This window comes from Amblyraja radiata, chromosome 28, assembly GCF_010909765.2.
Source record: "Amblyraja radiata isolate CabotCenter1 chromosome 28, sAmbRad1.1.pri, whole genome shotgun sequence".
NCBI lineage: Eukaryota > Metazoa > Chordata > Chondrichthyes > Rajiformes > Rajidae > Amblyraja > Amblyraja radiata.
The window spans coordinates 25,069,600-25,087,447 of NC_045983.1; the positions used below are offsets into that span (position 1 = coordinate 25,069,600).

General features: G+C 40.9%; 1 protein-coding gene across 2 annotated transcripts in view; it reads right to left on the reverse strand.

Annotated features, from left to right (window-relative positions):
- Window positions 1-17,848, reverse strand: part of tspoap1 (TSPO associated protein 1) — a 146,010-nt gene that overhangs the window by 68,651 nt on the left and 59,511 nt on the right. For both annotated transcript variants that reach the window (XM_033046124.1, XM_033046125.1), the window contains exons 6-11: window positions 13,607-13,681; window positions 8,598-8,681; window positions 7,527-7,616; window positions 3,143-3,265; window positions 2,067-2,171; window positions 907-957 (exon numbers count right to left, since the gene is read on the reverse strand). In XM_033046124.1, coding sequence (XP_032902015.1) covers window positions 907-957; window positions 2,067-2,171; window positions 3,143-3,265; window positions 7,527-7,616; window positions 8,598-8,681; window positions 13,607-13,681 — 528 coding nt within the window. The remainder of the gene's footprint in view (window positions 1-906; window positions 958-2,066; window positions 2,172-3,142; window positions 3,266-7,526; window positions 7,617-8,597; window positions 8,682-13,606; window positions 13,682-17,848) is intronic.

Sequence of the window (17,848 nt, forward strand, 5' to 3'; positions counted from 1 at the left end):
TATTCTATGATCAAATGCACTGAAATGGGGGCAAGATTTGAACGAGGATTCATGACATACGGTTTTTAAAAACACAGTTAATTAGTAGGTGTCATACAGACACTATTTAAACAGCATATCACGGCAAACAATCTGCAGAAACTGCATGGCCTACTGATAAAGTCCAGACTATCCTTGATCGGTCTTTGCTGGCTTTACCTTGCACTAAACGTTATTCCCTTATCATGTATCTAAACAATGTAAATGGTCAATTGTAATCATATATTGTCTTTCTGTTGACTGGTTAGCACGCAAGAAAAGCTTTTCACTGTACCTCAGTACACAATAAACTAAACTGAAACTGAAGACCCTTGTGGATTGTCCCAGCAGTAACAGACCCGAATGTCATTCCGCTATCATAGATCAGAAACTCAGATACTTAGATATTAAAATCACTGTCCTGAGTGCGGCCAACAGGTAGGATGTGGCCTGTTTAAAGAACAAGGCATTTGATGCACGTCAGAAAAAAAGTGTAAGACAGAAGAGGAATGCCCTCTACATAGAAGGACATTCACCATTAAGAATGAGCTAGTCAGGTGTCTCAGTAACCCCTGTGTAGAGAAAGTAAATCTCATGACCCCGTGGCTCACTTTAAACCAAAACAACGTGCCAGGATCATTAGTCAGAGGGGATAAGCCTGCAAACAACAAGGTCATTCATATGGTGTTGCAGGCAAGGCCATTAGTCTCCATTGATCCTGAGTGCAACAACAAACCCAATGAAGAGATGAGAGCAAGACCTGAAATGAGCACTGGAGAATAGTCAAATGCCCAAGTATGGATTTAACTTTCCAGTGCCAGGTTTGAAGGCATGCTCTGCATTCAGGTTAATATTAATGACAGGAGAAAGAAACAGTTGTTCACTTACCTCCAGTAACTGGACCATCCCTTCATGCTCCTTCTTTGCATCAAACTGGGCCTTAATTTTTTTTAAAACAACAATTAATTGAATTGTGCAATATTGTTTGAGAATTATTTACATAGAAGGAAATTATTCTGTGGGATTGTTTGGTCTGCTATTTTTAGGTTTTGAGTTTTAAGTTGCTTTAAACAGTATATTGGTAATTACTTTGTTGAGAGAGGGAATAAAACTACAGAGCACATGCTAGAGATTGAAATTACACTGGGTATCTGCCAATAGCACAGTTGACTTGATGGGTTAAGTTGTGTTAGAACATGTAATGAACCTGGACTGTGCTTGAAACTGTAACACCCTTGTTACAAGCAATAGGTAACCAAGCCTACACATCCTTGACATGAACACCAAGGTACATACAGTCCCAATAGGCAAACAATTTTGACGCATGCAATATTTGAAAGCAACTCGCATAGATATTTTGTCGAAGTGAAAATATTCAAATGCAACCAATATTTTAACAAGGAGTTTTATTACGGAAGGATATATTGTCTGTCGGACATGGAGTTCATCTTATGATTCAATTAATGTGCTATCAACTGATTTTCTTACAATTACTGTACAGCAAAATCTACTCATTCTGAACATTTAAATTCATTTGCAATAGCATGGACTGGAGGTGTAATTGAGGAAAATAGTGGAATGCAAACGTCCTACGGTCTGTTTGTAGTTACACTGCAAAAGATTGCTGTGGAATGGAGTCAAACGCGTCATTGTCAAGGGCACCGTCATGGTTGAGGAATTTTCAAAGAATTCCTTAAATGGGTGCTGACTGCTTATCTGTCCTCGAAGTTTTCACATCTACTCTTTTTTTCCTCCAGAGGGAAACCTTTGTGCATTTGCACTACACAGAAGAAAAAAAAGCTACACATGGTTCATGTCATCTAAGTTCTTATCTGTAACTGCTACAAAAGACATCTGTGTGAACACCGGTTGCGTGAGGACAGGATAGGGTCAGTTGCGATGACACATAGTGGTTATGTTAACAATCAATGATTGCACAGTAGCCCAAGACCAGGTGCAGATGACTGTGTTTCCAAGAGTTACACAAATCCGGTTTAAAAGCATATGACTTAAACAAAGGAAAGAAAAAACAAACACTATTTTCCTACCTGTTGCAGTCGTTCAACCTCATTCTGTTTGGCTTGCAGAATGGTCAGTGCTCCGTCATGTTCTAACTGCAGCTGGTGCCTACGTTCTGCCACCTCTCGCATGTGCTGCACAAAGAAACATTAATGATATCCCATCCGACTACGTAAGTGCTTCTCCTCAATACTAGGCCTGTCTTACTGAAGTTAACTTGCCCACTAAATGGGGACACCTCTAGACCAGGATAGGCTGCAGTTTCCTATATAGAGCGAGCTTTTTGAAAGCATGATGTTCTTTGCTAAAATCCGACAGCATTTTACTAGGGCCCAGCTAGAAATACGTTAACTTCTACGAGTGATTTGCTTGAATCAGGGCAAGATTGGAAACTGATCTCATATACCACCTATTCAATACCAAAACTTCCCACCAGTGCCAAATTTGCAGGTCTATTTCATCAATTCTAAATACCTTCCTCTGCAGTTTTATAATACTCTTAGTCTAGCTTTACAATCCCAGATGTGTTTATGATACACCCGCTACATACAATCGTAGGGGCGGCACGGTGGCACAGCGGTAGAGTTGCTGCCTTACAGCACTTTCAGCACCAGAGACCCGGGTTCGATCCCGACAATGGGTGCTGTCTGTAAGGAGTTTGCACGTTCTCCCCGTGACTGCGTGGGTTTTCTCCGAGATCTTCGGTTTCCTCCCACACTGCAAAGACGCACAGGTTTGCAGGTTAATTGGCTTGGTATAAATGTAAATTGTTTCTAGTGTGTGTAGGATAGTGTTAATATGCAGGGATCGCTGGTCCCGCAGTCTCGGTGGGCTGAAGGGCCTGTTTCCGCGCTGTCCCTAAACTAAACTAAACTAAACAATGAAGCAGTTAATGACATTTTCGGATTACACCTCTGCTGAAAATGCAGTTCCTGCACTTCAGGTTTGCTGGGACACTTGGCTTTACTTCTTTCTTTCTTTATGAAGGTCAGGACATGAGCAAAGAATCCTGAAAGTTATCTTACATACGCAATCTCCCACTGGATGTATATCCACATTCACTAATGTCTTACTCCTATATCTATGGTTCTACCAGAGGTCTCACCTTCAGGACTTGCTCTAGATTCTCCAGCTTGGCTTGGAGTCGCTGATTCTCCTTCAGAACTGAATCTCGTTCTGCTGTCACTACTGAGAGTCTCTCTCTCAGGTCATTGTTCTGAGCTTTAATCTGCAGCAGATACAGGCAATTCATTACATTCAGAAAAGGAATGAGAAACACAAAGTATTATGTCTCACAACTGTGTGAGAGCAACAATGAACTTGTCATAGAATCATGGAAGTCATAGTGTGGAAACCCACGCCGACCAACATGCCTCATCTACACTGGTCCCATCTGCCTGCGCTTGGCCCATATCTCTCTAAACCTATCCTATCCCTGTACCTGTCAAAATGTTTTTTAAGCATTTTGATAGTATCTGCCTCAACTACCTCCTCTGGCAGCTGGGTTCCATATACCCACTACCCTCTGTGTAAAAATGTTGCCCCTCAGGTTCTTATTAAATTTATCACTTTTAACCTATGTCCTCTGGCTCTTGATTCGCCTACTCTGGGTTGACAATTTCAAATTTCCCTCTGCTTGCTTTGGCGTAGGTATCTTCTGAGTGCAGGACAGTTAAAGATCTAGTCAAATTTGACTGAAATTTTAAATGATTGGAAAATTCATGGTAATATCATCAACTAATCCCCCCCCCCCCTCTTCTTGGTAGTGCCTTAAACCCAGACCTTTTTCATTGTTAGCTGCACAGCAATTAGCTGAACAAATACAATGAGATATTGGTTCTTGTGATATTTTAATTAAATCACGTAGTTTCCTGGTTATCTCGGCGGGGTGATGCTAGTTGCCCTCAGTCTTCAATGGATTTGTGAAGGGGAGATCTTGCCTGACAAATGTGCTGGAATTCTTTGAAGAATAGCAGGACAGACAAAGGAGAGTTAGTAGAAACATAGAAACATAAAAAATAGGTGCAGGAGTAGGCCATTCGGCCCTTCGAGCCTGCACCGCCATTCAATATGATCATGGCTGATCATCCAACTCAGTATCTTGTACCTGCCTTCTCTCCATACCCCCTGATCCCTTTAGCCACAAGGGCCACATCTAACTCCCTCTTAAATATAGCCAATGAACTGGCCTCAACTACCTTCTGTGGCAGAGAATTCCAGAGATTCACCACTCTCTATGTGAAAAATGTTTTCCTCATCTCGGTCCTAAAAGATTTCCCCCTTATCCTTAAACTGTGACCCCTTGTTCTGGACTTCCCCAACATCGGGAATAATCTTCCTGCGTCTAGTCTGTCCAACCCCTTAAGAATTTTGTACGTTTCTATAAGATCCCCCCTCAATCTTCTAAATTATAGCGAGTACAAGCCGAGTCTATCCAGTCTTTCTTCATATGAAAGTCCTGACATCCCAGGAATCAGTCTGGTGAACCTTCTCTGTACTCCCTCTATGGCAAGAATGTATTTCCTCAGATTAGGAGACCAAAACTGTACGCAATACTCTAGGTGTGGTCTCACCAAGACCCGGTACAACTGCAGTAGAACCTCCCTGCTCCTATACTCAAATCCTTTTGCTATGAATGCTAACATAACCTTCGCTTTCTTCACTGCCTGCTGCACCTGCATGCCTACTTTCAATGACTGGTATACCATGACACCCAGGTCTCGTTACATCTCCCCCTTTCCTAATCGGCCACCATTCAGATAATAGTCTACTTTCCTGTTTTTGCCACCAAAGTGGATAACCTCACATTTATCCACATTATACTGCATCTGCCATGCATTTGCCCACTCACCCAGCCTATCCAAGTCACCTTGCAGCCTCCTAGCATCCTCCTCACAGCTAACACTGCCCCCCAGCTTCGTGTCATCCGCAAACTTGGAGATGTTGCATTCAATTCCCTCGTCCAAATCATTAATATATCGTAAATAGCTGGGGTCCCAGCACTGAGCCTTGCAGTACCCCACTAGTCACTGCCTGCCATTGTGAAAAGGACCCGTTTACTCCTACTCTTTGCTTCCTGTCTGCCAGCCAGTTCTCTATCCACATCAATACTGAACCCCCAATACCATGTGCTTTAAGTTTGTATACTAATCTCTTATGTGGGACCTTGTCGAAAGCCTTCTGAAAGTCCAGATATAACACATCCACTGGTTCTCCCTTATCCACTCTACTAGTTACATCCTCGAAAAATTCTATAAGACTCGTCAGACATGATTTACCTTTCATAAATCCATGCTGACTTTGTCCAATGATTTCACCACTTTCCAAATGTGCTGCTATCCCATCTTTAATAACTGATTCTAGCAGTTTCCCCACTACCGATGTTAGACTAACTGGTCTGTAATTCACCGTTTTCTCTCTCCCTCCCTTTTAAAAAAAAGTGGGGTTACATTAGCTACCCTCCAATCCTCAGGAACTACTCCAGAATCTAAAGAGTTTTGAAAAATTATCACTAATGCATCCACTATTTCTGGGGCTACTTCCTTAAGTACTCTGGGATGCAGCCTATCTGGCCCTGGGGATTTATCGGCCTTTAATCCATTCAATTTACCTAACACCACTTCCCGGCTAACCTGGATTTCACTCAGTTCCTCCATCTCATTTGACCCCCGGTCCCCTGCTATTTCCGGCAGATTATTTATGTCTTCCTTAGTGAAGACAGAACCAAAGTAATTATTCAATTGGTCTGCCATGTCCTTGTTCCCCATGATCAATTCACCTGTTTCTGACTGCAAGGGACCTACATTTGGTTTAACTAATCTTTTTCTCTTCACATATCTATAAAAACGTTTGCAGTCAGTTTTTATGTTCCCTGCCAGTTTTCTTTCATAATCTATTTTCCCTTTCCTAATTAAGCCCTTCGCCCTCATCTGCTGGACTCTGAATTTCTCCCAGTCCTCTGGTAGGCTGCTTTTTCTGGCTAATTTGTATGCTTGTTTACCAAGATTTTCAGAAAGCCTGTGACAAGGTGCCACATGGGATGCTGCTACGGAAGATGAGAGCCCATGGTATCAAAGGGCAGATACTAGCATGGATATCAGGTTGGCTGAATGGTGAAAGGTAAAGAGTGGCAATAAAGGGGGCTTTTTCCGGTTGGTTGCCAGTGACTAGCGAAGTTCCATAGGGCTCGGTGCTTGGGCCGCTGCTCTTCACGTTGTATATTAATGATTTGGTGGCGAGGATTGAAGGCTTTGTGGCCAAGTTTGCAGATGATACAAAATAGGTGATGGGGAAGGTAGAGAAAGCAGGGATTCTGCAGAAGGATTTGGACAGGTTGGGAGAGTAGGCAGAGAAATGGCAGATGGAATATAGTGTAGCAAAATGTGGAGTCATGCATTTTGGAATAAAGGTGTAGATTATTTTCTAAATGGGGAGAGAATCCAGAATTGGAGGTGCAAAAGGACTTGGGAGTGCTGGTGCAGGATTTCCAAATGGTTAATCTGCAAGTCGAATCGGTAGTAAAGAATGCAAATGCAAAGCTAGCATTTATTTCGAGAGGACGTATACAAAAACAGGGATGTAATGCTGTGGCTCTGTAGGGCGCTGGTCAGGCCGCATTTGGAATATTGTGAACAATTGTGGACACCGTATCTGAAGAAGGGTGTACTGGCTCTGGAGAGTGACCAGATGAGGTTTACAAGAATGATTCCAGGAATGAGTGCGTTAACATATGATGAACATTTGATGACACTGGGCCTATACTCACTGGAGTTTAGAAGAATGAGGGGATCCTCATTGAAATGTACAGAATAGTGAAAGGCTTGGATAAAGTGGATGTGGAGAGGATATTTCAATTAGTGGGAGAGTTTAGGACTGGAGGTCATAGTCTCAGAATTAAAGGACATTCTTTCAGGAAGAAGATGAGGAGGAATTTCTTTATTCAGAGGGTGGTGACTGTAGAATTATTTGTCACAGAAGGCTGTGGAGGCAAAGTCAATGGATATATTTAAGGCAGAGATAGATAGATTCTTGATTAGTACGGGTGTCAGAGATTATGGGGAAAAGGCAGGAGAATGGGGTTAGGAGGGAGAGATAGATCAGCCATGATTGAATGGCGGAGTAGACTTGAATGGCCTAATTCTGCTCCTATTACCTATGATCTTATGAAGGGAACAGTCTAAAATCAGACAGTTTTCCATCTCCTATCACTGTTTTGTGCCCTTTACAGGAACCTGCATGCAAATGAACATTGAAAAATGGCATTAAGTGTTACTGATGAATGACTCCCAAGGAGGCAGGTTGGTGCCGTTCTTAAGCATTGGATGGGAGACTAAAACATTTTTTCTAATTTTGGCTGAATGCGGAGTATGCAACATTATGGCACAGGCGTAGACTAGTCCCATTGAAGGTAAACCCTATGTTACATATCAGTGTACTGCGACATATTGGTGGACAAGCAAACTCAATGCATTGAATAGAGACAAAGTCACCTTATCAGTCTCCTGTGCCTGTTGGGTGAGTCTAATTGTCTCTTCAGTTAGCCGTGCATTCTCACTCCAGACTTGCTTCAGCTCATTCTCCTGTAAGTAAAAGTATCAAACACCCTGACGAGGACAGTACAAACCATGCTATTTCAGCTGCTATAAACCTTCAATCTGTTTCCAAGCATTAACTCTCAAAGGGTTAAATGGTATTAAGCACGGATTTCCATATCACACTAACGCATTCTCATATGATATTCACTGTTATATTTTATATTAATTTTCCGGTTTTAACAGTCACAATGCACAATTCCAGGAATCAGAAGAACGCCATATATCCTTATGTGTAAGAAGGAACTGCAGATGCTGATTTAAACCAAAGATAGACACAACCTCATCTACTGTATCCGTTGTTCAAGTTGTGGACTCTTATACATCGGCGTGACCAAATGCAGACTGGGCAATTATTTCGCTCAGCCCGCCTGAACCTACCTGATCTCCCGGTTGCTGAGCACTTTAATTCTCCTTCCCATTCCTACACAGACCTTTCTCTTCCTAGGTCTCCTCCATTGTCAGAGTGAGGCTAAACGCAAATTGGAGGAACAGCATCGCATATTTCGCTTGGGCAGCTTACAGCCCAGTGGGATGAATATTGATTTCTCTCACCAGGTAGCCCTGACATTCCCTCTCTCTCTATCCCTCCCCCACCCAAGTCGCACAAGCTTCTCATTTTCAAACAGCTAACAATGGCCTGTTTCCTTTATCATCGTTACTTTTTTGCACATCTTTCATTCATTGTTCTTTATCTCTCCAAGGCAAATTCCTTGTATGTGTACATATTTGGCTAATAAAACGTATTCAATTTATTCAAAAATGTATTCAATCTCCGTCTATATCTCTCGTTTCCCTTATCCCTAACCAGTCTGAAGAAGGGTCTCGACCCAAATCTTCACCCATTCCTTCTCTCTAGAGATGTTGTCTGTCCCACTAAGTTACTCCGGCTTTTTGTGTCTATCTTCGCCATATATATCTTTACACTGCTTCATATTTATATATTAAAATAATTAGGTGCCCACATACCAAATCCTGACATATCCGCTGCCGTTTCTTTATTTCTTGCTCATGGCTTTCACATTCTTTCCGCTTTTTACATAATTCGGTTACCTGTGGAAAGTAAACAAGATCTAGTTAGGACTCTCGATAGAAGGGGGCATTTATTTTACAATTATAACTAGTCGAAAACCTAGACCCGACAAAGACGTTTTCTTACAAAACAATTTACCTCTCTAAAGATCAAGCCATAATTATGGTGCAGGTATTCAGATCCCTTAAGGGTTGACTAAAAGACAGAGATTCTCTATCTATGTAGTAGACTCTGTATTTTTGTTCAATCACTTCAGATGTTTCCTGAAATATTGTTGATAAATGACTAGCTAAACTGGTTCGTTAACAGCAGTGGGAAGTGATCCTGTTGCCCAGCTGAGGATCTTTTCCACTCAGTTCTGGATTAATTTCCAAGTTAATGGGCTGGACACTATTTAAATACCGGTACTTAGAATGCCAGAGGTCCGCTGGCTACATCTTTACCGGGGTCAGGACATTTAAAACTTTCTACATGTTGCAGGCCAGGAATACTGCAGGCATTCAGTATCTGTTCCAGATTGTCCTGAGTTGAGCATAGATACATCTGACCCTTCTATTTTATGCCATCCACAGTTGACACTTCTAGACTTGGATAGTAATTTCAAGTAAGATTTTTATTTTTGCTGTTTCACTTCATATTTCTGTCATTTGTATTTATGTTTAATCTTATTTAAGATTTAAAAATATTCTAGATTAATAAAAGGCATTTTAACAGAGACATTTAGAGACAGTTGAATAAGTCTCAGTCAGCAGAAGACCATCAGGGTGGTCTGGGACGGGATGCTCTGGTCGCTATTTATGGACAATCCATTAGCAGGATGGTTGCAGCAGTGAGGCCTCAAGGATTTAGGGAGCTGGAGAACTGCAAATGACAAGCGTGATTATGGGCATCTTATTCAGGGCAACTTCTCACAAAAGATACATTTGATATATTTTTCCACGTTCAAAGGAATGCAACCCGCTTTTACTGCATCCTTCACACATTCAGACACATTGGCCGATTCCAGCTTGGTGATGATTGATATGTTTAGTTTAGTGATGCAACCTGCATGGCTCATTATTGACGCACAGTTTGTCTATAAATCTTGGTGGTTCACGATAGAAACTGTTTGAACACAGCAAGTTCAGGACTTCCATACATGTGTAACCACATTTACTCGCCATTAGTTACAAGCAAAGGTTTCAAATAGCCGCTACTCTACTGGAGACCAGCTCCACCTACCTACCTATAAGTGTTGGTGACGTAACCAGGTGGGTGCTGAGGGTTATGAGTCTTGTTAACAAGGGAGGGTGGGAGAGGGATGGAAAATGGATGAACAAATGGAGAGACCCTGGGTGGACTGGTGCGAGTAGAATAGGAACACAAGGGGAGTGGGTTACCTGAAATTGAAAAATGTAATGCTCATGCCATTAAGCTTTAGGCTATCCAAGTGGAATATGAGACACTGTTCTAGTTTGCATTATGCCTTGCTATGGCAGTGGAGAAGCCCAAGTACAGGCCTAGGTGTGTAGGAATGAGAAGGGGGATTTAAAATGCATGCAACTGGAAACTTAGCAATAAACTTGAGGTAGGCGCAGAAAGACCAGATAAGCTTGAAATTAAAACTGAAAATACTGCAAATACTCAGCAGGTCTGGCTGCATCAGTGAGAATAGAAACAGATCTAATGTTTCAGGTCGAAAACCTTTCATCAGAACTAACTCTATTTCTCTTCCCACAGATTTTAGATTTTCAATATCTGCAGGATTTATTTTGATATTTACTCAGAAAAATTGCATGTTTTGTAGGTCTTTCTAAGTGTGGAACACCAGTAGAAATACCAAGGTTTCAGGAAAAGAGTTCAAAATAAAATGTAGAAAATTTGACCCAAGGATAAATATTAGCAAGAACACATTATGGGTTTGTAAGGGCAGGTGTTTTTTTGGGTTTTTTTTTTAACTCTCACCATGGTATCTTTTATGTCCATCTAACAGAGCAAATGGCCTTTAGTTTAGCTCCCCCTCAAAAAAACAGTGTAACACATCCTCCAACATTATACTAGAATATTAACTTAAATTCTTCTGTGCAAGCTCCTAGAATGAAGAACCATCTGACTGTGACTAACTGAGCCACATCTGACACTTTCTGTTATAACACATTAATGTAATAAAGCCTAAAGCCCTCTGGAATTATGCTATAATGGAGTCATTCACTGATTTGGCATGCCCCTGTAACTTGTTAACTGAACAAATTATAGTAGGTTCACCACCAAAGTAACTATACGCAAAATAAAACTTGCAAACATAAAGCACTAAACAACTTTGAATCTTCAAATTCAATCAGTTTTGACGTGATTTTATTTTATTAAGATATAAAACACAAATTTTCAATAAACAAAAGTTTTCCAAGTGATTATCTTGCAACAAACAGTGATATACAGTGCCCTCCATAATGTTTGGAACAGACCCATCATTTATTTATTTGCCTCGGTTCTCCACAATTTGTGATTGTAACAGAACAAATTCACATGTGGTTAAAGTGCACATTGTCAGATTTTATTAAAGGCAATGTTTATACATTTTGGTTTCACCATGTAGAAATTACAGCTGTGTTTATATATAGTCCCCCCATTTCAGGGCACCATAATGTTTGGCACACATGGCTTCAAAGGTGTTTGTAATTGCTCAAGTGTGTTTAATTGCCTCCTTAATGCATGTATAAGAGAGCTCTCAGCACCTTGTCTTTCCTCCAGTCTTTCCATCACCTTTGGAAACTTTTATTACTGTTTATCAACACGAGTACCAAAGTTGTACCAATGAAAGACACAGAAGCCATTATGAGATTGAGAAACAAGAATAAAACTGTTAGAGACATCAGCCAAACCTTAGGCTTACCAAAATCAACTGTTTGGAACATCATTAAGAAGAAAGAGAGCACTGGTGAGCTTACTAATCACAAAGGGACAGGCAGGCCAAGGAAGACCTCCACAGCTAATGACAGAAGAATTCTCTCTATAATAAAGAAACCCTGTGCAACAGATCAGAAACACTCTTCAGGAACCAGGTGGGGATTTGTCAATGACTACTGTCCGCAAAAGACTTCATGAACAGAAATAGAGGCTACACTGCAAGATGCAAGCCACTGGTTAGCCGCAAAAATAGGATGGCCAGGTTACAGTTTGCCAAGAAGTACTTAAAAGACCAACCACAGTTCTGGAAAAAGGTCTTGTGGACAGATGAGACGAGGATTAATTTGTATAAAAGTGATGGCAAGAACAAAATATGGAGGAGAGAAGGAACTGCCCAAGATCCAAAGTATACCACCTCATTTGTGAAACACGGTGGTGGGGGTGTTATGGCCTGGGCATGTAAAAGCACAGGATGTGAATTTCTCAAGTTGGTTCCAAGAGCTGTTTCATCAAACGGTAATGGAGGAGAGGCAACTTCTTCAAATGTCGCTGTCCTACCAGTTTAACATCCACAAATACCAACTGATGCAAAGGCCCATCAAGACTGAGAGCCCAGGAAAAATCAATCGTGAATACAGGACATTTTCAATTAAAGCAGATAAATTAGAAGCACACAGCAGAATCTTTGGCATTTGAAAGGATACATCTTATAGATTTCAAAAGAAAATGTTGTACTTTGGCTCTGACTCTTCATTGCATTTGAGAAGTGAATTTTCCAAGATGACAATGTGCATCTAAGAAATTAATTTTCTTTATCTGAAATGTTTATGAAAAAAATGAAGGCAGATACTGAGGCGATTGAAGGCACGTACCAAGGAGGCTCAAAATATTTGTATTCTGTAAAAGATTACAACTAATTAGTTCAGTTTAACGTTATCAGAATTATAAACGTCTGCTGATTTTATAGACTGGCAGGATGTGCCAAATAAATTAACTTGTTAAAGATGCTGGATCATTAAGTGGTAGTTGGATATTACTTCAAGCAAGGCATTATGTGAAAAGCTACAACCGCTGTCAGACGTAGATGCTGACAAGATGAGGCTGCGTATAGATGTTTAAGCCATTACAGAAAATCTGCCAATAAAACAATCACTGAAAATAAATCCCAGTCTTTTTGCAATTTATGTCACTGTTGAATACCATAGCTGTGTTTTAGAAAATGCAAATTGTTTGAAGTTGGGCTGTATGGCCTCCTTGCATGTTGCAAAAATAATATGGGAAAAAATGAGTCATGGATTAAACTGTAAACCATTCTGGCTGCCAAACATATCGAGGATTATCAACCAGGTGTATAACTTAGAACATCCTGTGGTAAATATTTGCACTTGGAAGTGATTGTTTAAAAAAAAAATAAAGCTGGGCAAGCAGAATATTTCCCAAAGCTTTCCATTGCATCAACTGAAAAGTTAATTAACTAACATTAGAAATTTCCCTCCCTCCAATGTATTGCCCACACAGTTGGTGGGCTGAAGCATCCTAAGTCTTTCAGGATCCTAAAGAAATCATCTGATTTTCATTAATATATAAGCATAAATGATGATTATTGCAATCAATGAGATTAATGGCTATAAGTAGTTACTCAGCTCATCTTGGCTGTGTTGATGCCACAAAACAGCTACAAATTGCCCTATTTTTCAAAATCTTTAATTAAGTTCCAACAATGAAATATCTACGCCGAAGCCAGTCCATCTGCTGGTGCAAGCACACGGCACATTAAGAGAAATAACACAGCAGAACAAAGCCCATTTGCTGTGCCAATAACGTTACGGGGATCATGGTCTTATGTTGTCCTTTCCCGAGATCGATTTTATACACCAGTTGTCCCAACAGAATCAGTGTTCTTAATTGTCCATCGCCAGATATAACAAGTAAAATGTCTTGAGTTTTCTCTTAAATTATGTATAATTAATTTCACCCAAACTGAATTCATCAGATGCCTAACCCACTTGTGGTGCTGATCTGAGCATGGGGCCAGAGGTTGTACAACAGATTCACTTGCCTCCGTGGTCTTGGAGAATTCTGTTGTATCTTGCAGGGATAGCAATGGATGCACTGATGATATTTCAGCTGTGGGCTGTCAAATAATTCGAAAAAAAATGACAGTCAATATATGGATCAGTGTCATCACAATTTATGTAAAATTTGTTTTCAAATTGATCATTTATGTTCATGCTCATGGAAGCCTAAAAACTTCTCTTTTTATAGAGGTAATTTGTTTCATATATATTTTCCCTGGATTCCAATGCAGACTCCAATAGCATATTGTTCTTCCTCCACTCCAATAATGTTCAGAATGACTGAAGCACTATATTGTTCAGTGCTTTCATCTCACCAATTCAAACATCCATTTTCTTTCAAAAAATAAAACAAAAATAAAAGATAAAATTGTGGAGGAGAAATCGTGCATATAATAGTGCACAGAAAAGCACTATGTGTTTAATATTTACAAAGGTTTTATTAATCGTTTTCAACTAAGCAGCTCCTATAGGGATAGATAAGACACAAAAACCTGGAGTAGCTCAGCGGGACAGGCAGCATCTCTGGAGAGAAGGAATGGGTGACGTTTCAGGTCGAGACCCTTCTTCAGACTGGTTAGGGATAAGGGAAACGAGAGATATAGACGGTGATTGAATACATTTTTGAATAAATTGAATACATTTTATTAGCCAAATATGTAGACATACAAGGAATTTGCCTTGGAGAGTTAAAGAACAATGAATGAATGACAGGCAAAAAAAGTAACGATGATAAATGAAACAGGCCATTGCAAGCTGTTTGTAGGGTGAAAATGAGAAGCTAGTGCGACTAGGGGGTGGGGAGGGATAGAGAGAGAGGGAATGCTGGGGCTACCTGAAGTGAGAGAAATCAAAATTCATACCACTGGGCTGTATGCTGCCCAAGCGAAATATAGGGATAGCCTGTGTAGACTTGATGAATACAGTCTGAATGATGAATGAGTCTGAAGAAGGGCATCTACCCGAAACGTCACCCATTCCTTCTCTCCAGTGATGCTGCCTGTCCCGCTGAGTTACTCCAGTATTTTGTTCAAGAAGGAACTGCAGATGCTGGAAGATCGAAGGTATACAAAAATGCTGGAGAAACTCTGCAGGTGCAGCAGCATCTTTGGAGCGAAGGAAATAGGCAACTCCAGTAGTTTGTCTACCTTTGATGAATACCGTAATCTGTTTCAGCACAAGAACATTTCATGATTCTGCAACTGTGGTAAGTATATATGAGGAGATTTCAGCAAGGTTTTAAGTCTTAATATACGGTTGTTTGGTGAATGTGTTAATCAACATGGCAGCTATTCTTTTGAGATGAGGGACTGGTACACCTCCATGTCCAAAATACAAGTGTTTGTCATGGAACTGAAGCCACTTCTACCACGAGTAACTTAAAGCCTGATAGACCTGAAAATGATTTGGGAGAATAGAGGAAAATTAGATCTTCTTGATATATGGTCCCTTTTTATGAGATGTAATTACTGTAAACATTCAGTTGCCTGGTTATGCAACACAGCAGAGTTCTGTCAACCTGTCTTTAATTTGAAACGTGAATTTATCTTCCTCTCTCTGCTGAAGCTGTCTGAGTTACTGAGTCTACTAATTTACCATTTTCATTACAGAAAGGGTATGAATATGTAAATAGTGTACTCAATCAGTCTCTCAGAGAGACATACGTGAGGGCAGGCAAAAATGCCTGCAAAGAAATTAAAACCTCTCTTGGATTTTTACAATGAATTTTGATTTGGATGACGGCATTAACGGAGAATTTCAGAGTTTACTTCATTGTGAGTGATGCGATTACATCATCGGTCTTAAAAACTCAGTCAGTGTACCATACAAATCCTGCCTTGCACAAAGGGCATCCAAAGGAGCCAGGTGTTGAGATGTATAAAATAAGAAAGACTAAGATTAGGAATTATTCAGAAGGTTAGGCAGCATCTGTGGAGGGATAAAATAGAGGTTAAAATTCAAGCAGATGATCTTTCATCAGACAAAGAATCATGCAACTGTGTTAAGATCCTTCCATTCTCTTCCATCTGTTGAGACCACTGGAGATGATACAGGAAAACATTAGGTACAGGGCTCACTGAGGCACCAATTGAATGTCTTGTTTCTGTTTCCACGGTGCTCCTGTGCTCCACTGAAGGAGGAGGGTTTGGAGAAATTAGATTATTTTTTAAATCATTAAAAAGCTTGAGGATAGTTCTTCTATCTAAAAAGAACTGGATCTGAGATTACTAAACACACAATAAAGATTGGATCTGTGGATCTGAAAGTCGAGGTTCCAACAGCAGATGGGTGTGCTGCTTCCTGGGTCCAGGAGTTCAGATGTGATTACGATGTTGTAGGCAGAGCTACAATCAATAAATACGAGTCTAATGTAGGAGTCCTTGTTGTCTAGGTGTTCCAGAAATGAGTTTAGGGCCAGGTAGATGGTGTCTGCTTGAACCTGTTGTGATGGTAAGCAAACTGCAGTGGATCAAGACTGGTTGAGGAGCTGGTGTTTATGTACGCCATCATCAGTCTTTGATGCAGTACACAATGGTGGATGGAGCAAAAGGGAGAATGTGATGGTGTTCATACAGGAAGCTGGATGAGGACTCTGTCAAGATAACTGAGTGCTTCATTTTCTGCATTTGCAATGGATAAGTCAACGTGGATAAAGAAGAAAAAATAAATTGTAGTGCCGAGTACATTTTACAAATAATGCATAACCAATGGGCCTTGAGTTAAGAAATTCATGAAAACCAATTGGTGGATCCTCCACCTTACTTTGAACATGGATGCTCACATTTGTAATCCTGCAATTGTCTGAAGTTCCTCTGATATTTAAGGATGATTAGAGGCTTGTGTTTGGAAACTGGTGTCAAGTTAGCAAAAGGGGAAGTACAACAGGATCTGGGGGTTTTTGTTCATCAGTCAATGGAAGTAAGCATGCAGGTACAGCAGGCAGTGGAGAAAGCGAATGGCATATTGGCCTTTATAACAAGAGGAGTTGAGTATAGGAGCAAAGAGGTCCTTCTGCAGTTGTATAGGGCCCTAGTGAGACCACACCTGGAGTATTGTGTGCAGTTTTAGTCCCCTAATTTGAGGAAGGACATTCTTGCTATTGGGGGAGTGTAGTGTAGGTTTACAAGGTTAATTCCCGGGATGGCGGGACTGTCATATGCTGAGAGAATGAAGCGACTGGGCTTGTAATCGCTGGAGTTTAGAAGGGGATCTTATTGAAACATATAAGATTATTAAGGGTTTAGACACACTAGAGGCAAGAAACAAGTTCTTTATGTTGGGGAAGTCCAGAACCAATATAAGAATAAGGGGCAAGCCATTTAGAATGGAGACGAGGAAACACTTTTTTTCACAGAGGTGTAAGTGTGGAATTCTCTGCCTCAGAGGGCGGTGGAGGCCGGTTCTCTGGATACTTTCAAGAGAGAGCTAGATAGCGCTCATAAAGATAGTGGAGTCAGGGTATATGGGGAGAAGGCAGGAATGGAGTAATGATTGGGGATGATCAGCCATGATTACATTGAATAGCTGGCTCGTAGGGCCGAATGGCCTACTCCTACACCTATTGTCTACAACGATATCTTCTCAGTCCCTTATAATACTCCCTCTACACGTCACTATTGAGCCAAATTCAGGTCTAATTCGATCTACAAGTTTGCAGATGACACCACTGTGGTGGGCCAGATCACAAATAATGAGACAGAGCTCTGGGATTCGCAAGCGGAATGGTTAGACTGGGAAGAGCTGAAGTAATTTGGCATGTCACCAATGACAATTAAAATCTTGCAGCCCAGTTCATCACACAAGCCAGTCCACCCACCGTTAACTCCATCTACCACCACCCCCCCCCCCCCCCCCTCCGTCCCCCCCCCTCCGTCCCCCACCTACCCGGTCATTTTTTCTCCTCGCTACTTCCATCCGGCAAATATATAAAAGCGTGGCTCACCAGTCTTCCCTTATTATCTGGCTTCTGAACGGTCCTTCCAAAAGCCAGGGTCCTGTCCAATTTACCTCTACCTCATCGCGGACATTGGACTTTGTCTTTGGAACTGATGCTCTAACAATGCTTATTCTGCATTCTGTAACTTCACCTTTGCTCCAGCTATTGTACTTGTTTGACGATTGTATTTATGTATAGTACTATCTGATCTGTTTGGATAGCATGCAAAACAAAGCTTTGCAATGTACCTCAGTAAACATGACAATAATAAACCTAAACATAGTAGAGT